The sequence below is a fragment of the Manacus candei genome, unplaced genomic scaffold (assembly GCF_025592945.1).
Source record: "Manacus candei isolate 608988 ecotype Guabito, Panama unplaced genomic scaffold, ASM2559294v1 h1tg000075l, whole genome shotgun sequence".
Classification (NCBI taxonomy): Eukaryota; Metazoa; Chordata; class Aves; order Passeriformes; family Pipridae; genus Manacus; species Manacus candei.
The window spans coordinates 135,303-163,053 of record NW_026138123.1 but is presented as its reverse complement, the minus strand read 5'-3'; the positions used below and the strand labels follow the sequence as shown (position 1 = coordinate 163,053).

General features: G+C 40.5%; 1 protein-coding gene across 4 annotated transcripts in view; it reads left to right on the top strand.

Moving 5' to 3' along the window:
- Nucleotides 1-27,751, top strand: part of ZBED1 (zinc finger BED-type containing 1) — a 206,540-nt gene that overhangs the window by 155,292 nt on the left and 23,497 nt on the right. For all 4 annotated transcript variants that reach the window (XM_051809154.1, XM_051809152.1, XM_051809153.1 and 1 more), the window contains 2 exons: nt 5,139-5,346; nt 21,162-21,369. In XM_051809154.1, the coding sequence (XP_051665114.1) occupies nt 5,139-5,346; nt 21,162-21,369 (416 nt within the window). The remainder of the gene's footprint in view (nt 1-5,138; nt 5,347-21,161; nt 21,370-27,751) is intronic.

The following is a 27,751-nucleotide window of genomic DNA, read 5'->3' as shown; positions in this document are numbered from 1 at the left end:
TATTAGGAAGAGCGAGAGTCTGAGCTCTCTCTGAGGAGACAAGAAGCAGGATCATACCATTGGAGAGTTGTACCAAGCTTCATCTGTATTTTTGTGGTTTTCTTCTAAACTGTTGGGATTTTTACCTTTTCAGCTTTTATATACTGTTAATCTGGCTTTGTGTTTGGTGCTGTCTAGACTTGGAACACTTTTGTGGGATACCAATAGGCATATGACATACCTTTAGCACTGGACTATGGGTTAGGGATGTGGCTTAGCAAACAGTGTGTCGCAGCAGTGCTCTAAATTCACTGCTCTGCAGCCCAGATGAGGTGTACCTGAAAAAAACAATCATGTGGGTACAGTTGTGTCTCCAGAAAGCAATTCTGGGGGCAATTCTTCCAATAAGGCATTGCCCCTTCTTGTTGCTCACTAACCAGGAGTATTCTAGGATCGCATAGCCCAGATGAATAAGGGGGAACAAGCAATCTGGGATAGGCAGCCCAGCCAGGAAACTTGCAGGGTTCATCTGTTCAGGAGAGAAGTGGGCTATACTATTTTATATGTAGGTACATCCATAGCTGTTTTGGTGTATGGGTGTGAAGAATAAAGTGGTTTTGACATTCAGTTAAGTGAGGTGGGTTGCCTTGTGTGACTGCACTCATGGGATGGAAAATGCTGCTAAATGCATTGGCTAAACCAGTACAAAGCCTGTATGGAGGAAAGGCTTTGTGCTTTTACTGGAAGTACTGTCTCAGTTAATTTTTACCCTGGGGAATATTTTTGATACAGGATGTATCTCTTCCCTGTAAATAGCAAAAATTGGGTGAATGTAATTATTTAGGTTCACCTCCTGCTGTGAAGGTGTTACTTGGCTGACCATTTGCATTATCTGCCCAGCCTTTGGGTGTCTAGGGATAAAAGGACTTGTGTGAACGGGATCTGCCCTCACATCCTCTTCTGTGAGCCTGGCTGGGAAGGAAGACATTTTGTTCTGCATGTGAAAAAGAGATTCTAAATCTTTCTTTTGTAGTGGGTTTGAGAGAACTGACTTTAAAAACCTCCAAGTAGCTCACTGTAAATATGTTCAGATGAGTGAAATATTTGTATTTTTACAGCTCTTAAAACATATTTTGTAATGGAGATGAAGGATGTCTTTGCAGTGGGAGGTACAGGAGTTACAGCAATGTTTGTCATCGTCTGCAGTATGAGCAGGCATAGTAAAAATTCTCCTGTATAATTCAATAAAAATGTGGTATGCCTGGCCTGTAATATTTACAAGTATCATAAATTTTTTTGGTTATGTTGTTGCGCTATCAGATCCATTTTGCTCTTAAAATCACACAAGACTTGATTAATTGATGGATCAGAAACCAAGAGTTTCATTAGAAACTTTAATTGAAAATCGCTATAAATGCCTGTTTACAAAGACAGTTCCCTTGAGGTATATTCATTCTTTGAGTGAAAAATACAACTTTTGCCTAGTCATAGAAGCAAAAAACGATAGAATTTTTTTTATTCATTAATGCTAATTAAAAGTATGTATAATTTGACCATATTACAATAAATGCAGAACTGCAGCACATTGGAGTGTATTACTATATCTATAAGAAGAGCAGCTGTTCAGCATAGTTATGCAGAAAAATATTTTCCTTATTCTATTTTATTTCTACTCCTGCAAAGCATACATCCATGTGTCATTTAGGCAGTTTTCTGTGCACATGCTGTCAGTCTTTTGCTGGAATATTTCAGTAACAGCTAATCAATTACAAAGTAAAAGTTCATGTTCAGCTTATTTATTAATTCATTTTCTAATGCCATGCCATCTTCTGGAGACAATCCAGCTAAATCAGGGGGAAAAAAGTATAAGATGCTTGTATCAGAAGTGAGGTGTTTGACATTAATGGTTTGTGTGCTGCCACTTCAAATTTCACATGCACGCCAAAAAAATGATGAGGCTGACTATTGATAATTAAAATTGGAAAGATACTGAGTTGTATGGATTCCATACTAGAAGAATTGTTCTTAGTTTGCAATGAAGAGATAAGGGGTTTGCTAATGTTTCATATAGTACTGGATTAATTCAAAGAATTAAAAATAGAAGCAGTTTTCATTCTTTGAGTTACCATTTGGGGCCCTTAAGTAAAGCTGATGATGTTTCTGGACAAGAGAAAATCAATAGCATGCCAATTTTAGTATCTACTGAATGTTAGGTAGTTAATAATTTAAAAAAGAGAGTTTGCTGTTACACTTCCAAGGTTTTCCCTTTTGTCAGGGAAGCATCCAGGTTCAGTTGCCTGTTGGGTATTCCTTTGTATGCTCACTTGCAGTGAATTAAAATGGCTTCTCCTCAAATAAGAGAAACTGCCCTCAGACTGCACGGCAAGATTTTTTTGACAGCCTTAATATGAACCACCTCAAAGATGAGAGCCTTTAAAAAAAGGAAAAAAAAGTCTTTCAAAGGTGTTCAGGCTTGTTATTATTTGACCAGCTATTGAAGACAAAAAGGGAATTGTAGTAGCATCAAATGCAAGCAGAGGTGATTGTGACTGCTCAAACATTTGACCACAATTTCTTCTCAGAGGGCACCTCTGAAGAATGAGCAAAATAATTTTGGGAAGTGTGTATCTTAACAGTTGTGCATTGCATGAGTGAAAATTTTTTCTGTCTCCTGACCTGAGCTCAGGTCTGTTTTTTCTTCCAGGATGCGCAGCGCAGATGGTGGAGACTAATTGGGGTGGAGGGCAAAGCCTCTATGTGTTCTTGAAATCCTGTGCCTCTCTGGAGGTCAGGGGGGCAGTTGCTGTGGCACAGGCATCCTCGGGGCTAATGTGAGCAATGACAGCCTCCCCGTGTTTGCCTGCTGGTCATGATGCAAAGCTGAATGGCTGTAGCAGCTGTCTAACACACTTCTCTCAGGACAAATTCCTCCATCCCTCTGTCTGACTCAGCCACAGAAATGTGTCTGTGCATGGAGGGGTCCTACAGTGAGCCCTGCAGCAGCCCCGGCAGATGCAGAAGCAGCATTTGGGGTTCAGTGCAACCTTGTTGTGCCAAGGCTGTTTTATGTTGGCTGCCTTTTCTTGGGCTTGTATTTTACCAGTGTTGCTGCAAACAGACCTCTGGCAAACTGTTTCCTTCTGCCTTTTCCAAGTGTCAGAGCTTTGGAGGGCAGGATGGGCCTCAGATATATGCAGATCTTTTCCTTGTATCAGCCCTGGTGCTCTGAGATGCAGCAGTGTTCCCATCTGCCCTCCAACAGCTCATGCTGAGTTCTGTCTTTGTTAAAACTTGTACTGTAGCAAGCCGAGACTTGGTCTGGGAGCTTGAGGTTTGTTGCCGTTCCCACCTTTTCCTTCTTCCCAGAAAACAAGAAAAAATCACAACTGGGCTTGTCTCACGTTTGCGTCTGTCCATAACCTTCACACCAGATTTCAGTCCCAGCCATGGTTCGAAGTGTGATTGTATGCACTTTAGAAAAGAAATAGAACTCTGTTTTCAACTCCAGGAGAATTTGCCCCATCCATCAGACTAAGTGCTGCTGAAGAAGGAGAATACAGTGTGACACCTCACCAGATGCCCTCTAATTTGTGTCTTCCCATAGTTGAAGTTGAGATTTGACACGCAGAGAAACCACATCTGCTAGCTGGGTTTTTCTGTCATTCGGAGGGTTCTGGGAAAGTGGCTATAATGACAGAGGGAGATGCTAATCAGAGCTTTTGTAGAGCCTTATCATGTAATTTGCGTTGTGTTTCTTTTGTTGTACCATCAGCCAGCATCGTTTATGTACAGTCTTAAGTTACTGTGTTACACCCAAACCTTTTGATTTCTCAACCAGAAGATCTTCTAAAGTTTCTTCCCCTCATGCTCCTTCTCCAGTTTCTCCATTAAGCAGTAGGAAGCTATAGGTGAATTGCTATGGGTGTTTGCCATACTAAAAACATCTGAAAATATCTCCCCTTCTGTCCAAGCAGCAGCAACAAAGCAGGACTGTTGGGTGGCAGGACCCCCAAAGGAGTGGTGTAGAGGCTTAGCATGTACAATTTAAAATGGTCATTTAAAGTGCCATCACCAGGCTGACATCAAGAAATGGGATGATAAAGGCTACATAATAGGCAGGTGAAGTAGCACAAGGATTAAGCTGATGCTCTCTTATGTCTGTGAGCAGAGGTGGCCTTTCTGCTGTATCATATTCATGTATTTTAGAGAGAAGACAAGCATCCTACAACACTATTTTCCAGGAACCATGTCCATCTGCATTTAAATTATGAAGGTCATGTCCACTTGTACAGTAATTAAATTTTAATAAAATAAGAAGAATTTATAGTATTCAAATCTATGCTATAATTGAGCAGGATAGTTATCCCCCACACAGCCTCAGTACATGATATAATTTATGCATGAGCTCAGAATTTTCTGCAAGATGCTGAAATCAACATTGCACTTTAGGGATGTGGATACTTACTTATTTTAGACACTGTGTTTGAAAATTGTGGTTTGTAGATATTTATGCAAAAATATTGCCAAAATAAGCATTGAAAACCTCATTTCAATATGCAGCTGCTTGTAAGCACAGTAATTAAGATATATTGGGTAACTTTACTACATCTTTTCTTACCCACACCAGTGAGATCGAAGTTACAGATTTCAGATGCAGACTCACCAGATCTTTAAACTCCAGCCAGGACTCAGGAGAAAGGTGTCTGGGAGAGCAGATCTGCTGCTTCTCCTGGTCTAGTCACCACTGCTCTGTGCTCTTTGGTGGAGGGAATGTTCTTGGGATCACCAAACTCTCCCTCTTGCAGATGGATTAATTATTTTTGTGGATCTGCAATATTGCATTCTGGCATGACAGCAGTGGGTTAATTTAGCTTTTAACGTCTTCAAAACACTTTTCACAAATGAACTCATTTACCCTCAGTCCTGCAGGGAGGGAGGGAGGAAGTCAATCTAGATATTACCAGGATAAAGGAACTGAAATGGGGGTTTTGACATTTTTCTTGTCAGAAATCATTCGGTGCCTACACTTCACATACCATCACCAGTCACTCATTGCTCTAAATGCTGTGTTTACACTTTACAGCAGGAGATCGTGCTCCATCTAGCTTGCTGCTCCTCTGAAATAAATCAACAAGTTTTACCTCTACTTTTTCCTCCAGCTGGGGTGATGCTGGTCCCTGAAAGGAAGACGGAGGATGGGTTTGAGGAGCACTTCGGCTTGAACTACTTGGGACACTTCCTGTTGACTAACCTCCTGTTGGATATGCTGAAGCAATCAGGAACGCACAGTCACAACGCTAGGATCATCACTGTCTCATCAGCCACCCATTATGTAGGCGAATTGCACCTAAACGACTTACAAAGCAGGTACCGATCCCTTTTTGGTATTCAGTGATCTGTAGTAAACCTGTGCAGATTAAACTCCGAGAGAGTTATTACTGAGTACTGAATGTGGTAGGGTTTTGTTGCCTTTTTTTTTTTTTTAAATGAATGGTGATTCTCGAGCAGTTGCTCAGTTGCTTAATATCTTTCAGGCTTGAACAAAGCTTGCAGCCTTGAGTCAAATATACAAATAATTTATAAGCTTCTGAACTTAGTTTTTTATTCTGGTCTTTGAAAGCCTCACTTTCTGATTGCTATGCTGCGGTGATGGTAGTGGTGCAGTGCCTGGACTCGTCACTGCTTATCAGAGAGACTCTCAATAACTGGGATGTTTTAAAATGGCTTGGGTGAATGCTAATAGACATCGTCCTCAAGTGGATGCATACACAGGGGCCCTGCTCCTGCCCTCAGATGAGCTCAGACAGATGCCTGTGGCTGCTAGCTGCCTGCCTGCTGAGCGTGGGGATGCTGACTTGGCTCTGGGGGGGCAGTTAGCCCTTCCTGCCCAGCTGCCTCACAGCTGCGCCGGCCCATGCTGCCTGCTGCTCCTTTCTCCCTGGCAGCTCTGCCCACTGGCCTGCAGCTCCTACCACACTGTCCTCTTTTCCCTCCGCCTCTAGCCTCTGCCTTGTCCTGCAATGCTCCTGACATGCCAGTTCCCGCCCTTGGCTTCCCTCACAGCTCTGCTCTAGCTTCCTCCATCTGCCTCTCAGCCGCAGGCTGTGTCATCCTGCCCATCCCTGTCCCTGTCCCCACCCTTGTGGTCCTTGCACCCTCACACATCAGCCTGGCAATTCACTGCCAATGCTGGAGCCCCAGCTCCTGTCTGTGTGTCCTGTCTGTGCTTCCCGGAGAGCTTACTGAGATCCGAGCTGTGACCACCTGGGGTTTTTAATCCATTAAGATGGGTTAAAATGCATGGACAAATTCTGTGTGACTGCTTTCATTTAGAAAATCTGTGGATGGATGTCTATGGGTTATTTCTAACAGTAGGAAGACATCAAATGATGTGGTAAATGTCTCTGGTATCATACAGGAACTGTGTAGAGTGGTTTAGTTAAGGGAGGAATGGCAGGGTAACAGATAAACTTGAAAATTTCCCCATGCAGTCATGCATGGCAATTATGTGCTTACTAACAGGCTCAAACAGAGCCTGTCTTCTCATGGGCTCCAGAGAGCTTCTGCCTGCACAGAGGCAGTCTGAGGTCTCCATTAATTCCATGGAGAAATTTTGTCTCCATCCTTTGACAGGGACCTCAGCACGTGTTCACAGGTACCTGGCCCAAGGTTTCGTTTTGGAACAAAGACTGAAATTAGAGGGCTGGGCTGTTTCTACTGAAGAGAGTTTACATATGAATGCTGCATTAGGCATGTCAAACTTCTGATTACACGTTATGGCATCAGTTTTATTACAAACCATTGTTTAAACTCTGTGGGGTAGTCACAGTTTAATCTCTTGCTTGTAAAACAACCACAGGAAATTACCCTTACTCTTCAGTTGATGTGTGTATTCATTGTTTCTGATGGGCATGTGCTGAATGGCACCATGCAAGGTGGCTAAGGGGAATGCTATTAGTATGTCTTTGGGCTAAAGTGAGGAATGCAGAATTAATTGCAACTGTTCTGTGTCTCTAGATAACAGTAGTTTCCTTGATTATAGCACTGTCTTGTACTATGCCTCTTTAAGTTAGGATCATCCCTACCTTTGATTCATCATTATTAGCCCATGTTTTAAAGGAACCAGAAATGATTCAGTTAGGAAAGTTATGGTTAAGCAAGGACATGACCTGTCTGACATAAAAACTAATAATACACCAGTCATATTTACCTGCAGCGTTCGTGCCCTTTACATTTCTACACTATTGATGTAAGAAGGGCCACAAAGGACGACAGACTCTGACTGATTTTGCCTGCTCGTTCCCACATGGATGTTCTGAATCACTCAGGGGCAGCAGCAGTGCCTGCTTTCCAAGCACACAAGCACACAAGTGGGACCCAGAGCAGGGTGTGAATTCAGCTCCAAACCTTTTCTTGGTTCAGGTGGAAGAAGATGCTCCTGGTTATTTTTTTTTTTTGACCTAACTGACAATAATCCCCCACTCAGATGAATCGTTTGTTATTGCCATAAATAGTGCTGCAAAAACAGTGAGATCACTTGTGTGTTTGAGTGTGTGCCTACAGCATGAGCGGGTGGTTTAGCAGCCCTAGAGGACTGTTGCAGGATATCATACACAGAAATTGCCTGCACCACGGGCCCTCGGAGATACCTTGTGATTCAGAGCAGTGTTTAACAGCTTTAATGGATGAGGTAAAGACACCCATGGTAAACACTGTGATAGAACAGTGTTCCACTGGTGCTGCAGTTCTCCAGTGACACCATCTATCATTTTTGATTCTTGTGTGAATGGGAAATAATTCTAAAAATTATCTACTCCTTTTTTCCTTATTTTGAGTTGCACTAGTTAGCCATAATTCATTTTATGACTTGGGTGTATGTTCCCAGATTGGTTGGTAGTCCTAACCTTGCAGGAAGGCAGCAAAACAATCTGGAGTCATTACTGGAGAAAGGGGGACTGTATTCTCTGCTGGCAGCATACTGAATTGTTTACCATATTCTTGTCCATTATTCCTAGATGTTGGTTGGGTTAGTGTCCTGACTGGAGGTGAATGGCAGTAGCAGAGCAGGGATTCATCCATCAAACGCGGCAGAGAAGGAAAGGCAGAAGACTGTCTTGACTTAAAGGAGACAGTAAACTGAGGTTCAGTTCTCTGCTTTACCAGAGACTTTTCTATGGAATCCTTCTACCACTCAGGAGACTGGACTGGCAGTCACAGCTGTGTCCTTTTCTCCTTGTAACTTGTCCTTGGTGCTGAGAGAGCTGATCTGAAACCAGACGTCACCACTATCAGTGACCACAGGGCAACAGCATAACAAATAATTGTTGGAAGGCCTGTCCCATGAACATTGTTAAATGCAGCTTATGTTACTGTCTTCTGTGTTTCCTTTTAGGTTTATTTCTGCCATCTTACCAATCTGATTTTCCCCATGTTACTCTTGTCAGCTCCTTTTTGGTGAGATGGTTAATCTAATTTTGTCTTTATATTCTATGCATTTTACATTATTTTTTTTCCTTTTTTATCTCTTTCCTTATGCCTGCCTGCTTCTTCACCTGTGTCTTTTGAGCTTTTTTATCTCAATTGCCTTTTCCCTCCCTATCTAAATTCTTTCTTTTTTTTTTGGACAGTGTCTTATTTCTGCCCACCAATTAATTTCCTTCCCTCCATTTATCTTCCTCTTATCTTCTTCCCCTGGCCCCACTCCTTTTTCTTCCCTATGAATGTTATTTCTCCCCCTTCCTACCCACCCTCTTCACACATACCAGTAGAAGAGACACAGCATAGGTACATCAAGGCAGGATAGAGCTTGTTCCAAACTGGCAGGGCACAGCTTGTTTCACGTGTGTTATTGAAAATGCAAACACACAGGAGCACTGACTGTTCTCCCAGTTCTTTTGCTGAAGGATATATATGAAGAACATCAAACACCTTTGTGGTCTTTTAGATCCAGACCATTTTCAACAGCAATCACATGAGTCGACAAGGGGGATCCCTAAGGCAAATCATTCTCCTTCATCCCTGCTTTAAATATGACTATTTTCAGGGAGGTGAAAGTTTAACAGAAACACCATCTATCTGCAAGCATTTCAACAGTGGTGATTTCAGCAATTGCATGCAAAGCATTATACATTATGTGCTCCAGCAGCACAGCTGGCATGTCGTTTTTTCCTCTTCTGCCTGCCTTAAAGAATACTTTCTAAAGTGAGAGGAGAAAAGAACATGGTCATGAGAGAATTTGGCTGTCTGCTTTTAGCAAAAGCTTGAAGAATAATGTACCATCTACCTAGGTAGAGATAGGCTTGAGCAGTGCACTGGAGTTCATGGTGCTCTTTCAAGGGTGGGATGAAGGACACTCCTTCGAGTATTCTACCAACCAAAGTAAGAAGGTATTTTAGGAAAATAAAGAAAAAAAACTCTATTACCTTTCCCAGACTGTGGATCACACTTAAATATGCACCCTTTCCCAGAAGTTAGCATCTTTGTGTGTTCTGTCTAGCTTTTTCTCCATGACTAACTATTCCTTTTATCATCCTCTCTTTTTGCATACCAAATGGGCCCTGTAATGTTGTGAATCACAGATATATGAACTCTCCCACCACAGTAACACAGCTCCTTTTCTGGTGCACATCTTCTATATATTTAAGAAGAGTTAGTCACACTTCTCTTTTCTCTGCTTTCCAACTGCAGAAAGAGCTGATATTTTTTGAAACTCTCCAAGCTGAATATATAATATATAATATATAATTTCTATACTTTTTCCCTGTTGCCCTAGTGCATGAATCATGTCAGAGACAATAGAGGTTAAATGAAAAGAATTGCAAAATTCCCAGCTGCCACATGAGTAAAATAGGGTAAACAGCTCTGCCCAGCACCTGGGAGGATTCAGAAGAGACCAGACAGGTCCAGTTAGTCTCCTCTGTTAAGCAGTTCATAAGGAACTGTAACAGGAAGTATTATGTACTGGTGGGAAAATCTGTCAAGTAAAGTGGCTGGAAACCTCCTGTTCTTGGATAAGCCATGTCCTTCATGTCTTCTTCTGTGTGTGTGATGTTTGTTGGTAAAAAAAGTTGTATTAAATTTGGGCAGAAAGTTGAGGATTTTTTTCCATCAGCATTATTGAAATTTTTGAAAATATTTTCCATGAACAGCAACTAAAAGCTAAAATGTTGTATTACTTTTGGAAAATGTAAATCCATTTTTCAAACCAAAATATTTGATTTCAGTGATTTCAAAATATTTTGGTTTTAATTTATTTGTAATTATCCCTGTGAGTACATTGGCATTTGGATTTTGAAGTATGACAATAAAACTGAAACTCCAAACCTTTAATTTCTAAGCCATCCTATTGAAGTATCTCCATCAGTTTCAAACTAATTTTCCTTTTTTTTAAGCTGTACATTTGTTTAAAGCAGATTTTTTTTTCCTCTGAGAATGGTTTCATGAGTCAACATTTTTTCCAAGGAAAAGCTTTTATTTTTTGAATTCCTGGTTTGTTCCTCCAGTGCCTTCTCACAATTGATCTGTCACTTAAAGTTTCTTTATTCTCTTTGACTGAAAGAGCTGGAAGTGTAATATCTTCAATTGAAGTGAAAACAAACATAAAGGTGATATAGCATAGTAGCAGCATAGTACTGTTGGGTCTTTTTTTCCGAATTTTTATATAATAAAGGAAAATTTGTAAAAGGAAGTAGAAGGGATTTTAATTATTACCCCTTTTCTGTAAATCCATGTTAGTCGGTACAGAAGACTTTTCGCAATTACGTGTAAGAGCTGTGTCACTGGACTGTGGTTAAATAAAATGCTGTGAAAATGCAGAAATTTTAATCATAAAAGATTCTTCTAAATCATAAGATAGATATGTATTATTATAGGTTTTATTTTACTTGAGGAATATATGGTTTTGTTTGAGTTCTATTGTTTAAGCAGCTTCCCCACAATGACTTTTATTGCATATTCTGGTTCTATTTGCAAGATAAATCATGTTCTGTTGACAGGACCAAATACCAACTGCAGCACAGTGCTGTATTCAGTTAAATATGTCCTTCCTGCAGCAGGTTATCAAGTTTCCCTGTCTATGTTAGATGATAAGTATTCAAATGCTTACTGCACACACAAAAGGGTATTTCAGTCCTTCTTTGCCAAATACTTTCTGTATAAATGCAAAAGGATTTGCTGCTTTGCAAAATCATCCCTTGTGTTTGCAGCAATTAGCATTAATTGCAAAAATTGACTTGCTGGCCTGGAAAATGACTGTGCTGGGGAAGGTACAGATCTCAAATTCTGTAAATTAATTTTAAAAAAAATAAATGGGCTACTGTATCAGCAAACCAATTCATCAATCCAAAAGAGGTTTTAGCTCATACGCATCAAGTATTTTATCTATGTGATCCCTATCAATTTCTGCAACCAATAAGGGGTACAAAGGTAATGCCAGACTTCTATGTATTCAAGGCCATTAAAGGTAGCTACTTTGTTGTCACAATGTTAAATTCCTTCTTGTCTAAAAGGACTTAATGATCTTAACAATAGATTATTAGTAATGGTTAATGATTCAATAGGACACAGCGTTCAAAATTGCAACATGCTGGTAAGTATGTGAGATAGGGGTGTTCCTGCTGCTCAGCCTGTCTGCACCTTGGGTTGGGTGGGAGAAGCCAGGTCTCTGTGGCACTCATGACAGTGAGTCTTGTAGATGTGCTGTTTTCTAGCACCAGTTCTATGGTAATTTGAAAGTTAATGTATTGCATTTGTGCGATAGAGAAGGCAAAAGGGACTGGGAGTGGAGAGAGCTTGTCACCCTTGAGAGGGAAAGTTAGTTTAACATCTTCCTGTCAGCAAAAAGACTCATTAAGGCTGAGTGAACCTTAAAAGCTTTGAACTTCAGGTCCTGGTTGATTATTCAAATAGTTTTAGCATTCTTCTCAATTGCCTTAACTACTACCATCATCACAGTATCTCCTCCTTCGGGCTGCCTAGCATAGCTGGGGAAGGCTGGCACACATGCCTGTAAAGCCCTGGAATAATGTGCTAAGAGAAACAGTCAAAATTACCAGCTTACTTTATACAAAACCCCTCCAGGTTCAGCCCTGCTTTTGCCTCTGGTTTTTCATAGCCACACATCCCATGTCCTGCCACATGTATTAAAGATTATGAGGTGTTATGTAGGGAGGCAAAGGTAGATTTCTGCCTCTGTGATTTGGTAACTCTTAACCTTTTATCTACTCCCTGTCCTAATCCTCTTCATTCAGCAAAGGAGAACTTCATCTGTTCAACAGCAGACCAAGCAGTTAAAACTTAAACATGTACATGAAAATTGGTCTTTTGATTAAATTCTCTATTAAAAATATGTTGTGAAAACTGTGCTTTCTAAATAAAATTAATCACTGTAAATATAAAATATTTTAGCCCCCAGGAGTTTTAACGCTACCAGAATGTCTTATATAGTTGTAGCTTTGTTGCTCCATTTCTTCTGTTCTCATCATATATTGGGTGCTGAAGTAGCCCTGCATTTCTTGCCATGGAAGGTGGAGGAGGGCTGTACACAGCACTGTCTCAGCCTCCCAAAAGTGACAGACTAAGGAGCACTGTCGCTCACAGTAGCTTTAGGAGAAGCTCAAGAGCTTTTAACAGTGATGTTAAAGGAGTGGTGGGCATGTTTAGTATCTGAACTGCCAGCATCAGTCAATCAATCAATCAGTTTGATTGCTCGGCAATTTCTTTTAGTTATTTTTTCAGTTGGGCTGGAGCAGGGCAGCTCTGTGACTGTGTGTTAGTTTTTCAGTGTCTGGACATGAAACTTCTCGTAATTTCCTAGAAAGCCAAACCTGCCTAATTTCACTTGCTTCTGGTGTGTTTGCAAGTGGAAGAGATCTCATGCGGTCTGGTCCCAGGCCATGCCGTGCTCCTTCTTATGAAATGCTTGGGTTTCCATTACAGAAGCCTGTTTATAGTGTTCCGGGCTGACACAGTGTTGAGAAATTTATAAAGCAAAAACCAAAACTCAGCTCTAAGTCCAAACAGTACAGAAAGCAATTGCTGACACTGTGCTTTATGGTACTCAGAAATAGCCAGTCTGCAATACTGGCTGTGGACCACTTTGTATGTTCCTCCTTTCCTGTAGGTTTTTTTGTTTTGCTGAAGTTGGCTTGTTTATGTTCCTTAAGTAAGACACCCCCACTTCAGAGGCCCTTTTCATATTTACATCCCATGTGGTTTCTGACAGTGGATGAGTGCTGCTGTTGATGTATGCAAACAAAAGCCTTTCTTGCTATGTCTGGACTGAATAATTTCGTGGATGCAAAAACTTCCACATTTTAATTTCTCATGTACCTGTTGGCATTTCAGCTGTATTTCTTCTTTAACCTAGGAAGGTCTTCCACCTAAGAGGAAGAATTCTTGTGATGGTTTTTAACAAATAGCTGTCTTTCTTGGTGAGTTTGTTCCTTGTCTTAACTCATGCTCTAGGAGTCAGACACTTTTATCACTCAGTTTGAAGCTGTGATATTCATATTCTCACTGCATAAGAAAAATTTTAAAAAGCAGAAGTTGCTAAATTGTTTGAACAAACAGAAACTGATTTTCAAAATTATGTTGTGCCTGACTTTATAATATTTTGCTGTTTCTGTAGACAGAGATTAATGGCGTAGGGTTTTCTGCACAGTAGTTACAGGCATCTCAAAGGAAAAATGATTTTGCAGTATGTGTGTACATTCAAGCCACATGTGTGGTAAGACAGACCAGTCCTTCAGTGTGGGGAATATTTGCACTTGCAGAACACATTCAGCACCTCTTTAAATCCAAGGCAGTGGGTTCAGCCCACCACAAAACGAAACCTTAAATTATCTTCATATATACACTAACATAGTCTACTGTAAATCTGCTAACCACATTTCATGCACTCCACTAGATTTGAAATGGCAGCACTTTTTTATACATATTCAGACTCTACGGTTCCTTTTGAGTCCCAGAATGAAAATCTCAGAATGTGCAGCTGGTCTGCAAAAGTCTACACCAGTTTTAAGATGGTTTTTAAAAATATTTTGGATTATTCAAGTTATTAGTGGGCCATTTTTTGGTCCTATATGCCTTCTGGTGGAAGAGAAGAAACCATAAGAAACCTCATTGCTTCTTTCAACTTAGAAGCTCTATTGCAGGAGACTTAGGAAGCTTTCCACAAATGGGTGGAGAGAACGTCCTCCCATTTATAATCCAAGAGATAATCTTACAAGATGTGTAACAATCTTCAATAACCTGAGATCCAGATTATCCAGGAGATAATATGACAAGATATATGGCCATGATGTTTCCCCATCACTCAAAAGGGTCATGAGAACCCAGAATGTAGGTCTTGAAGCCTTTATCTTTTTCTTAGTTGCAGCAAGGCAAAATCTTGCTTCCTTTTATATATTTACTCATTCATTTCTTTAATGGAGATTTTTAATTAAATGAAGGGATCCTATTATGCTCAAATACCACTTCAACTCTTAGCAAGTACTTAATACTGCATCACATGCCCCGACTATAGAAAAGAGGCAATTTATATCATTCTAAATAAAGAAATATATTTCCCAGGAGAATGAAATTACAGTAATTACAACTTGAATTTACCATTGATATTTAAAATAATCCCAAACAGTTGAAACCAACTGTACACAAACAGAAAAAATTGACTTTTTTAAAGATACTGATTCTCATGAGACTTTGAGATGTCCAGCCTTTGAGTCCATGTTTGATACATTTGGGAACTGTGCTGAGCACACAGCAACTGAACTGCACACAGCAAAACTCAGTAGATCAGAAGGGCACTTGCCATCTCATCTCCTGTCATGAGAAGTAGGGATCAGCCAAATGAAAATTGAGGCACTGATTCTGTCTTGATGACAGTAACACCCAAGATGAAAAGCCTCTGCTTATTTTACCTTTCATAAATGATTTTATAATAAAGACATTCCAGGTTCCTTTACTAAATGTAGTCCTCCAGAGACAATAAATTAATTTTTGTTCCCTCTGCATTTCCCACAGACTGTAACAAGGGGCTAGTCACTAAATGCTTTGTATTTATACAGTGAAGTGCTGGAAGTTGGGAAACATGACTTTAAAAAAGAAACCAAAACACAATTCAGCTTCCAATTTGTGGCTTCTATTGAATTATGGGTTAAGCACAAGGCAGGATTCACTTATTTGCAGAGATCTCAGTTACTGAGACTATCACCAACATTTTGCCTGTTAGAGAAAGAGAACATCTCCTAGCTCTGAGTTTCTACCCTTATAGTCTAATTTTAAGAAGAAAAATGTTATTTTACTACAGTAAGATAAAGACGCTAGAGAAAGCCCGGATTTGGCCAGAGCTGCGTGTGAGCAGCATGTGGAACTGAGGAGCTCAGTGCAGGAAGAGAGATTTGGCCTCTGAGATGAGGTCAGTCTTTGTCCATAGTTCAGAATGATAGGGTGCAGTGGGTTGCTCTGAAAGTGTCACTGTCCTATGGGTGCTTAAGTAACGTCCATGTCACAAATTAGTACATAAATTATTTACTTTTTAGTTTGTGTAGAACTACCAATTTCATGTATTGGTCTTGTAGCCTTCCTTTTGAACAAGTTCATCACAGGGTCATGAGAGCTCTTTAGGAGTCCCTGATGCTACATTCCTCATTTCTCATTTCTCCGTCTCAGTCTTTTCTCATTCTCTGTGTATCATTTTTTACCCAATTGATGAGATTCAGAAAATGTGTTCACAGGGTAAATATATGTAGTACTGTCAGGAAGCCTGCTTTAATCTAGTAAGCAATGTTTAGGACTCAGGCTTTGGTTTATCATAGGAAAAGAGAAAGAAACTGCATCTTGTGCTGCATTCCCCAGAGAAAGAAAAATTAGGACTGTGAAAGCTTCATGAGAGTTTAATAATAGACTTTTATAGTCTTGACTAAGCAGTGATGATGATGTATTCCAAGATTAATACATAAATCATTAGGAAGCTTTACTCGTTTTAATACAGCAAGCCTGTGTTTTGCCTAATTCTCTGATTCATTCTAAGGACTATATTGAAATTTTGTGTGGCTGTCCTTTCATTAAAAAACCCAGCATGTCAGCCACGTTTTGCATCACTTGTCTTTTAATGGAGCACATAGCAGCTGAGTTGTTCTGCAGTTTGATCTTGGTGCACTCTGCCCTCTACTTAACACCCTGGAAATTGGGAAGCATGGTGATGGGTGAAAGACATGTGCAAGACACGTGTGGTGTGAAAGAGGTCAACATCAGGAAACCTTCACCGGCTGTCAGTGTGTCAGGCTGACCTGTGTGTCAGGCTGACCTGTGTGTCAGTCTGGATAGTCACAGGTCCTCCAAACCTCATGCTGAAGCAAGATGTGGTGGGGAAGGGAAAGGGTGCTGTCAGTTGGTCCTTATCTGCTTCCTCCACATGCTAAAGGAGCTGTGAATGAGAGTGAAAAAGCTGAGAGCAACAAGAAGGCCCATGCACAGGAGGTGTGAAGGAAGTGATCTGTGCTGAGCAGCAGTTTTGTTTCCGCTGTTACTCAGTGGGTACCCTGAACTTACTTAATGCTCTTTACTAAACATGAGATCACTGGACGTAAGTGGGACACCACTACAGAACACAGACCAACTAAAGCCAGCCAGAAAAGAAACAAGAAGAAGACTGATTGCCAAGGGACATGCTAAACATGGATCCAGTTTTCAAACAGGGATAGCAGCTGAGCTCATATTTTAACACCTAATTAGCTACTGCAGGCTTCAGTTTGAAATTTGGCTTCTCATTATTTTTTACAAATACATTGTATAGGGAGAGTGCCGCTGGAGACAGCACCATGGAGATAAGTGGCAAAATCATCTTCTGGTGGAAAAGAAGAAAAAAAGAAAAACAATCAAAATAAAAAAATCAACAAACTACAAGGCATTCACTCCAGAATTAAATATTAAATATTAAAATTGCTCTGGCAGAAATACAATTTTTGTAATGACAATTCAAACATGTAGGCTATGTTGCAAAAAAATCTTAAGCCAAAATTAAGAATTCCTGCTAAAAATTAATTTGACAGAAAATGTAGAACCTGCTTTATTCTGATCTTTTATTCATCAATATAGAATCAATAAAACATTATTTTCAAAGGAAGGAGAAGGTCATGTATATAACTGCCCTTTTAGCCAGATTTCAAAGCAGCTAAATAAACTCTATCTGCCTTACCTCCTCCTGTAGTTTTCGTTTAGTGAGTTGGGCATTGCCCTGTTTTATCAGCAGTGACTCAACAAAATACTATGAAGGGGCATCCCCCAGGGGACACTGTTTTCCATGGTAGAAAGAGTGGTCCATGGAGAACCCCACTCCAATGAGTGGGTGAGCATGAACTTTTCAAAGCTCCTGATGCCAGATGTGCCTTGCTTTCCCCCTGAACTTCTTCCTACGAAGTCCTTGCTACACTTTTCCTAGCTGCTGACTGTGTACAGGTTTGCCATATCACAGCACGTGCTGTTTGGCGTCCCTCAAACATTTATTAGGATGAATCCCTGGGCATTGAACCCCAGTACTTCCAGGTCTAGCCAACTGGCCAGCATCCTATATGGATACCACTGGGAGTTGGGAGCCTGGCTGGTCACCTTCTTAGGAGACAGAGTTTCTCTGCTTGAGAGCCTGCCTGCCTTATTGTGAAGCATCAATACCCTGTGTCCTCAAGGGTCCAAGAGTCACAGGCACCTCATATGTGCCAGCACAGTTTTCTGGTAAGCGGTGTTCTGCTTTGGGATGGTTTGCCTCTTGCATGCACTTTCATTTCAGAAAGATTTTAGAGCCTTCAGAAAATGTGGAAGTGCATAATGTCAGTGTTTTTTACTATGCAATTATACTTTCATTTATTGTGGAAAAGGTACATACAGAGCATGAAGTGCCAAGAGAGGCTAGATTAAGATGCATAGGCTTTAAAGCCAGATAATTCCATGCGTAAGAGGAATACATTTTACAGTTTTAAACTGAAAGAAGGTAGACTCAGACTGGACAAAAGAAAAAAAATTTTTATGATGAGGATGATTAGGCACAGGAACAGGTTGTCCAAAGAAAGTGTGGATGCCCCATCCCTGGAAATGTTTAAAGCCAGGTTGAATGGGATTTTGAGCAACTTTGTCAAGTGGAAAGACGTCTCTGCTTATGGGAGGGAAGTGGGACTAGGTGGTCTTTAAAGGTCTGTTCCAACCCAAACCCTTCTGTGATTCTACATGTATGTGCATGGGAGATGCAATCATGGTATAGGTGCAGAAGCCTAAGTGCGCCTGTTTTACTGATACATAAAGTTAAGACTGACGTAATGAAGTCAAGTAACCAATGCTGATTTTTTTTTTCAACGTGGCATTTAAACAACATGATTCTAGTAAAATGGGGTCTCACAAACAAAACAGTTGTTCAACAAAAATCCTTGTCAGTTCTGTGTCACGTTATTCCTCTGTCTTATGTAGTCCATTGATGTTAGGTTCCTGGAAAGCAAAAAGCACACACAAAGAAAATGAGAAGAGAGCAGGTAATCATTGCAGGGGTTCTGCCAAAAGGGTCTGCTCTGTGTATCCAATTTTATATCCTTAAATCTGTAGCATGTTATTGAAGTCTGATTCTCTGCTGCCTTGCAAATCATTTGCATCTCTGCACTGTGATATAAAAGGCTTCCTCATTGATTGGGTAGCTTTTTATATCTTCTCAGCACTCGTGTTTCTCTGACATAGATATCTATGCAAATACAAGGCTTTTGAGGATCCAGCCCTTGTATTTCATGCTTCATTGCCACAAGGTAAGTCAAAACAACACTCACACAAAATGTGGGAATGGGAAATCGTGGGGAGAGTCTACCATCCTCTTGCCTGGCATCTGAAGGTTACTGAAGGCCAGACTAGACCCAGGCAGAACAAGTTAGAGTAGTCCCCAGCCATGCTTACCTGCGATCCACTTGCCAGACAAGATCACTCTAATTCAACTCAGGAAGCTTGTCCTGTGCCCCAGGTTGCATTCAGTGGGGGATGGTGGCACTGATGGAGGAGTGCCAGGGTTAGCTGCCAACTGGCTGCCCCAGGCAGCTTGGGATGAGTGCTTCTTCCCAGGGGTGGCATGAGCTCTGCCCCACATGGCTGTGCACAAGAGAAGCCTGTAGCGGCTGAGGATCTGGTCCTTCAAGTTAAAAGGGTTGAAATATGCATGAAGCATAAGGTGACATTTTGAGTGTCTCAGATCAGAGCACAGACGTTACTGAATTTAAAATGTAACTGCAATTTCCTGACTAATGCCAACTCACTTTTGTATTCATGCAGTGATTGTTCTTTATTCTTAAAATAGCCCATTTTGCCCGAAGGTGCAGGTGATATCTTTATGATAGTGGAGCTACATTATCCAGCATGTTACAGCTGAAACCGTTTGTTGGTGCAAGGGCCACCTATAAAGAGCTGCCCTTTTTTGTTCTCAATTTATATAACTCTTTTGTAGACCATTTGTTCGTGATTTGCTTCAGCAAGAATAGAACAGGGGAAAAAAAAAAGAAGAAAAAAAGAAAAGAGATGCACCGGACATTCAACATTGTTGTCTTTTCCTTCCTGTAGCTGAGCTGTATGATTTACTGTTGTGTCTCCAAGTTTCCGAGTACTTTCAAATAACATGGGCAGTTAAATTGCTTCAGTAGCCTTATACCTCTGCAGAGAGTTTGCCTGTTTCTTAACATCCTGTGCTTTCTGTGGTGAAGTGTACAGCATATTATAAATAAGATATTCAATAAGAATGAGATAACAAAAAGAACTCATATATTTGCTGCTCATTCAAAATAAAAGAACTTGCATGTAGTAGCAGCCACAGAAAACTATAAGCAGGCTTTCCAGCAGAGTAGGAGCATCCCGGGTCCAGGCATTTGCTGCACCAATGGTGAAAGTGTAGAGGATAGAGCTGTAGCTGTGGCCACCACAGAGGCAGGACAACATCTGGGGGAAGGAGAGAACTGGGAAGAAGGGTTCTGCTCTTGGTCTGTGTCCCTCTATCACTCTTCCCCACTCTTCACCTGCTGCCCCACAGGTCCTAACCCCTGACTCCACATGGGCAGCGGCAGCATGCAACATCACTTCCCCAGGCTGTGGCAGAGGCAAAGTGGATGGGGACCAAAGCAGTTTTACTATCCCCAGGAACCTGTTGCTTTAGGCTCCAGCCTGCTTTGCCTATGAGCTGTTTGAAGTACCACCACTTACCTTTGGTTCTGCTAAGCACAAATAAGGTTAGATGAGAGGCTGTAGCGATTACAGGAGTCAATTGTCATGGCATAGGAATTTGTGGAAGTGATGCTGAGGCCCCAGTCTGGAGGAGCATTTTAAGTGACATACCTGCTAATTTACCTGAAACTAGCCTGCTTATTAGAAAAGGAAGAAATGTACTGCTGCCTACGTGCAATGAAACCCAACTAATCAGCAGTTCCTAGAAAGCTTGACTTTAAAGAAAGGCACATTTGACATCCAGATGAGAGAGGTGCACAGGAGTATCAACAGGTTTTGCTGTAACTCCCAGAATTTGTGTTCCTTTGTAATACCTCTTTGGAATAGACCCAGCCAGCCATCTATGCTTTAAAGTCTGTATAGGGCATAATGTGGTTACACTTGCAGCCACTCTCCTTGCCCATATTTTTATCCATATCTTTAACTGTGCACACACTGAGGCATCACTGGGGCAGGTGCAATGAGTACCTTACTCATCTCTACCATGCCCAACACAGGAACCTTCAACTAGTAGATACTGATCCAATACAAATAATAATGATAATCAGGAGTGGTATGATCAGATTTATTAGGTGGGAACATGGTATGTATGTTTGGGAAGAGGGGAGTGAAAGAGAGAAGTTTGAGGGTCTCAAGGCAATGATGGCTTTGGAGATTGATGCCTCAGCATTTCTAGTTTAAATAGTTTGACATAGAGATTCCAACAAGTATTGTGTAATTTTATTTTAATAAATCTCCCTGACATAAATAAGGCTTGGTGTCTGACAGAATAATCACCAGAACTTGAGCAAACAACACGCTTGCCAGTGATAATCTGTTTCTTCTGATGATTCAATGTATAGCTGTTTGCTGGATATTGCAAAATGAAGTACATTTGATGTTTGTGTAATTTTATTTCCCTTCTGGTTATTTTTATGTGCATCTTCTTTTTTCTCTCCTGTGTGCAGATGTTCGTATTCACCCCATGGAGCCTATGCCCAAAGCAAACTTGCCCTTGTGTTATTTACCTATCGACTACAGCATCTTCTGACTGCAAATGGAAGCCATGTGACTGCTAATGTAGTAGACCCTGGAGTAGTGAATACTGAGCTCTACAAGCATGTTTTTTGGGTTGTGAAAGTGGTCAAATGGATGACAGCCTGGCTGTGTTTCAAGGTATGCAGTTTTTTAAATAATTTTGTTGCCGTGCCGCTGCATTGTGAAAACTACAGTCAGCAAGGAACTGAAGGTGTTTCAGAGTTTGTAATAATGTGTGGTATTTAGTGCATTTCTCTGTGTTGATGACATGTACAAAATTGATAAAGACAGGCTTTCCCCCAGACAAACATTTACTTTAAATAGAGCTGTCACAGCAGGGGAAGGGAGTGCTTTTCACTGCCTGTGCCCATGCACTGGTTATCTCTGCCCTGATCCATCCACGTGCCTCTGAGCTGTGCATGGGGGCAGAACATCATCCTAACATCGAGCCAGAATATGCAAAGCGTTCCTCAGAAATGTCTTGTACATTCTCTTAATGAGAAGCAGACATGATCTGGCATGGTCTACATGTACATAACATGTTCCAGAGAGGAGGGCAAAGGGAAGAAGGAAGTTGTACAAAAATGGTGGTGGGAGATGGCAGTGCTCCAGGATGTGCAGGTCCAGACAGTTGTGCTCTGGGAGGTGGGACAATTTTTTATTAGTTTTTCCATCCTAACACATATTTGTAATGGTACTTGATTTTTTATTATCAATTCCTGGTCTGCATTAGGAAACTTAAATCTGCTTGATAAAACTGATCCAGAAGTGGGGTAGACCTCGTTATGGGTAACATTTTAAAGGGATTTCAGTAGATCAATCTGAAATCAGTTTAGCTGTGTAGGTACAATCTCCTGATGCGGAAAAGCCTTACAAGGGCTTGTGCTGAGCAAAGGTACTGCTTGTAGCTCTTTCAGAAAGTAGTTTTGGATTAGGTAAATGGAACTTGATTTCATTAGAGAAAATTGAATGTCCTAATTAAAATGAACTATTTTAGATCAAGGGCTATGTCTCAAAAAGCAAATTAATTTTAAACTTTGATATGGAAATATCACTAGCTTTCATTTTAGAAATGAAACTGGAGGCTGGAAGAGTGTTGTAAAATAAGATGTAAACAAATAAACACATATTTTAAAAAAATAGTATCTTCTGAGTGCACCTTGAATATTGCAATAAAATTGTAATAAGAATGCTCATAATGTAATGCATTCTTAAAGAAGCAGAGTGCAGCTTTGCCAAACTATATACATTAAACTTATTTTGCCTCTTGTGATTGCCATTTAAAATATCAGTTTCAGGTGGTGGCATTTTTTCACTGGGCTTACTTCACCTTGCTGACATAACAGTTTCATGTAGAAGTTTAGGTTGTGCTCAGCAGTTCCTCCGAGGCGACAAAATTCTGACAAAATTCCCATGCCTGAGAGTGAGTTTTGAGTCTCTTGTTTGCAGCACTCAATCCCACCCAGTTTTATTGGTGTGCCAAGGGAGACATTTTTGTATTATATTGACAGTGATTAGACACTGAAATTTATGTGTTCACTGATGCCACTGAACACATAAAATTACATTGGATTTATCACAAGAGGGAATCTCATACTTACAGCCCTAATAGTAGTGCCACTGATAGTTCCTGATCACTTCCTATTCTTTGGATGAGATACTGCTCTAAAGAAATTCTACCTTGCAACAGGCAATGGAGAAACATACTGATCTTCATGGAAGTGTGATGTCTGTACCGCTTGAAAATCAAATGTATCAATTTCTTTTTGAGTCAGAATAGCTTCAGGTTTGGATATCTGAATGCTTCAGTTATCAGATTTTCACATTTTTGTATAACACTTGATAATGTTTTTCCTATAAGCCAAAGGAGAGGGAAACTCTTGCTTTCACTCTTCCCATACTCCCTTAGACTTCTGATTTACAGCTCCAGCTCCTACTCTTTGCTTATTGCTTATTGCTTAGGATATGCCTATGTATTCAGAAGTGCTTCATCCCAGAGGTGTGCCCTGTTTGGCTCTGAAAGAACTGTGTTGTTGCAAGATGTTTAGCTCCACAGCAAGCCCACGTTGAAAGCCTACTTGGCAATTTTAATAGTGCTCTACTGAGGGCCGTAGTATCCAGCATTCAAGCCTATGAGAGTCTTGTGTTGGTCTCGTGCACTAGGGTAAATTTCTCCTGAGAAAAGTACAAGAAAATTCAGTTGTCTGGTAACGTTAGCTGATAGTTCATAGTATGGATTTCTTCTCCCCTGGAATTTTGTTCCCAAGTGCGTTTTTATGAATCTTTCTTCTAAGATTGTGGCAGTAATGCAGTGAAAATGAGGTGATGGCTCTCTGGTCATATTGACTTTAACTATTATCACCCTGAAGTATTTCAGAGTGGTTTCTGAACATGTGCAGGAAATTGCTTCACCCACTGCAACCCGGCACTCGTGAGAGCCAGCACACCCCAGAGAGCTCCAGTGAGGAAATGCATCACATCACATTCTCTCAGGAGAAAGTCAACATGTTGTTTGATTTAATTCCTAAGTATTGAGGCAGAGCCTCCACTACCTTTGAATGCATTTCTGCCCGCACTGGTACCAGTTACATTCAAGTCAAATACCTCCTAGGGATTGCAGCCCGGCTCCCACTCTTGCTGGGCTGCTCATATTTGAGGCAGCTCAGTGTGGCAGACAAGGCTGACAGCTCAACATCCACTTCAAAGTTGCTGAAAGATATTTATGTACTTAAACAAATAAACCTGGAGTCTAGTAAAGAGGCCAGGATACATAATCGCCTCAAAGTTATAACAGCCTGAGTTTCTCGAAACTGCGAAACATTGTCTTCTAGTCTCTAAACATAGCTCAGAGAAATTTTCCGCCAAATGAGTTTGATGTTTTTTCCCCCAACAAGCTGGAGCGAGAGGCACTCCTGTAGAAATAAGACAGGCCAAACTAAAGGATCTGGTGACACACAAAATTTGTGAAATTAGTTCTTGCTCTTTGGAAGCAATGGTTTCATTCTTTCTTGTCTTGATTCTTTCTCAGGAAAGTTATTGTCTGCTGCGGTACCTGTTCTTTAAATTTACACTTTGAGAATGTTTTCTCTAAATTTTTCCTAAATGTGGATTTCACCTGTCATGCACAAGGGAGAAATTATGTTTATTCCTCAAAAAAATAAATTTATTTCTATCCCTATGACATCTCAGTAAATAAGGCTGATGAGCTGACCTCTGCAGAGTGCAGTGAAGTATGTTATCCCTTTTAGCACCCATATCCCTTAGTAATTTTTATCATAAATTGATCTTTTTTAAGAGATGAAGTCCAAACTAGTAAATAATAACTAAATCATGAGATGATAATAGCCTAAAAAGACATTCATCAATCATCAAATTACAATTTAGCTAACTATGCAGCACACCAGATTTAGTGTTGGATTTTGTGCAAGCTGGAAGCCAGGAAGTACCATTTCCCTCTCAAGTATTTCAGCATCTGCTGCAGATACTGAATATTCATTCCTAAGCCAGATGGTCTCTGCCTGTGATACAATTAAAATGCCTTAGAACAAAACAAAAAAGTTGACTCTCATTAATGTCAATGGCAGGGACTGTTCTGCTTCGTATGACTTCATTATGGCATCAGAGTAGAGACATTTCCCACACAGCAGTGTTATAAACTTCCCCAAAACCTTGTTTATGATAAGCTTGGTGAACATGTCATTATCAGATTTAGAGTATTTGGTCCTTTCAGCCGCCTCAGATTGGTATTTAGGAAGGCATTGTGTAAGGAAGGCTGCGCATCAGATCTTGTCTCAGCTGTCATTTCCAAAGACATAGTGCCACATAAGTGATTATTGACTGACAAACTGAAAATGAATAGGATTAGTGACCCTGCCAGCCTGTAAAAATGAAGGGAAAGGCTTCAGGAACACAGGCTAGATAGACATCAGCCAATATAAACTAGTACATTTTCTTCACCTTGTCAAAATAGGCTTAACTTTAGTGTAATTTTCCTGTAACATTAAAAAAAAAAAATGCTTCCAGTCTGCAAGTGCAGCTAGAAAAAAGATCTAAAGGGCCTGGATTCATCATTCATGCCAGAGGACATAGTCATGCAGGTCTTATTGCAGCATTTCTTATTCAAACTGTCCCTTTGGCATTGTGAATGTAGTAAATTATTTCGTCCTCCCCTCGAGATGTCAGAAGATAAACACATCACAACACAATAACGCCAGCTGTAGAGAATAAGAATAATTAAATGCCACAGCTGAAAGCAGCAATTCATCAGCATCATCATCTTCTGTCCATGGGAGTGTGTGGTCCTCACATAAAGCTAGCCTGGGCCTTTCTCACAAAATGAAAACTCCTTGCAGAAACATATAATTTGCAGTTAATTTTTTCAAAAGCTTTTTCTGGTCAAAAACATAGAGAAGAAAACAGTCTACTTTATTCCAGTAACTCTGGTCTTTAAGAAGGTCCCAGTTTTGCATACATTGGTACAGGGATCTAAGCTTCAAATCCATAGGTGTCTTTTTTCCAAGAAATATTTTATTATTTGTACAGCCATAGAATGATTCCAGGAGGAAAGATGGAGGGACCTGCCTGAGAAGGCTAGTGAATAATCAACCATTAAGCTCACAAATCCTGGTGAACTGGTTTTTTTTTTCTTGCATGTGAATCCCTGGACTTTCTTAGGCACCCAGCTCCTACCTGTTATGAGGTATGTGGATGGAGCTTGGCGACTTTATTTATTCTAAATAGAGTGGCTTCTGAGCATAGAGCCTTTTGTGTCTGTTCTAATTAGGATCAGACTCCTCTAAGGTAGGCTGACCCTCTCTGCCTACCTAAATAGCATTGGATTCCTGGTCTCCACTGAATCTGTGGTTCCCCTGCATCCTGAGATATCACTATTTTTGTGCATGTTTTCTCAGGCCTAAGTACTTAAAATATTTGTTTTAAAAGACACGTTGGAAGTTGTTGGAGAATGTTTTGATGGCAGGAAAATGAAGGCTTTGTGTTGCATGCCTCAGTGTGTGGCTCGCAAAGGGGTACAGGTGCTGTATGGGGCAGCACAAAATTGGCGGGATTATGGTGGAGTGCAGCAGAGGAAGTTAAGGCTGCTGAAGTTCTTGTTTATAATTCTTATTCAGAGCAGCTGGTGGCGTGATCTATCCCCAAACCACACCCAGATTTCCTCTTGGAGGGTGCTAGTTGGAACAGGCCAAAACACAGTCATGTAGTAAGCAAAAAATGGAGCAGTGTGTACAGTCAAAAAGATCTATCGCATGTCCTGTCCCACAGTTTTAGTTGTTTGATTAAAAGAAGAGAAGCATTCCTTCTTTTTTTTTTCCTTCTGACAATGTGAAATGGGAAGATTGTCTTTCGTCTTTCAAAATTGTTCACAGAATAGGAAAACTGCCTCCACGGCTAATGTTGCCTGCAGTGGTGACCCTTTTTATCTAGAAAATGGTCTAAAGAAGCACAAGTTAAAGCTACACAATGCACTATGTGACAAGCCATGCTTGCTCTGGGTGAAATTGTTTTGGTCTGGTAAGGAAGTGAAATGTTGGAAGCATACTGAAAACAGGTGTGTTTGTACTGTGTAACAAAGGATTTATCTCTAACATCTATGTGGTAGAGGATTGCTGATTTAACCTGAAAGCTCAGGCAGACTATTTAATTTTATCTGAAAGTATTTAAATTTGTATTCAAAAGTGTGAAAAAAATAGTCTCTCCATTGCTGGAGAGAGTAAGTAAACAGTTAAGAAATTGTGAAAATATATGAACCTAGCCAGTGTTAGCACATCAGCACCTATCATCCTGTAATCTGTAACTGTTTTCATATTCAGAACCCACAGTAAGTTAGGAAAGACATTTTCCATCAATCAATCAATTTATTCCTTGCTAACATTTCTTGGCAGTACTTTCTTACATATTTGGTTAATATCTTTGTGTGGTAATCTATTCCTAGTCAGACTTGTTGAAAATGAAGGAAACACAAAAGAAGAGGATAATTTGCTGTGAATCAAACACATGCCAAAGCCTCTGTACTGATTCCTCTTGGTTTAAAAGAAGCTGAAAGATTGGGGAATTAGAGAATCTTGAAATTTCAACTAGACCATTAGCATAATCTTTTAAATTAGAGGTTATAACATCACACTACTGTAATTTTCCCTCATGCATCAGGAAAATTCTACCTCCATCACCATGTGCTTAAAATTCCATTTTATTTTGGTCAGGTAGTACAACACTGTTGGAAACTTGAGCCCACTGACAGCAGAATACAGGGCAGCCTTTTTCATCAGCCTGTCTGTCAGAGAAAGAACAAAGAGAGGGGAAACAACCCCAGCCCCAGTAAAATGACCCATTCAGCAAGAGTAGGAACAGGAGTTGCAGGCAGTTTCTGTCTTCCACATGAAAGTGTTGTAAAATCAAGTTAAGGAAAAAGACCACTGGCCTCCCTTGGAAAATCGTACAACTGAGCTTATGGGTGAGCAGCAGTTTGGAATTAAATCACTGAAATAAGGAGACGCAGAGGAGG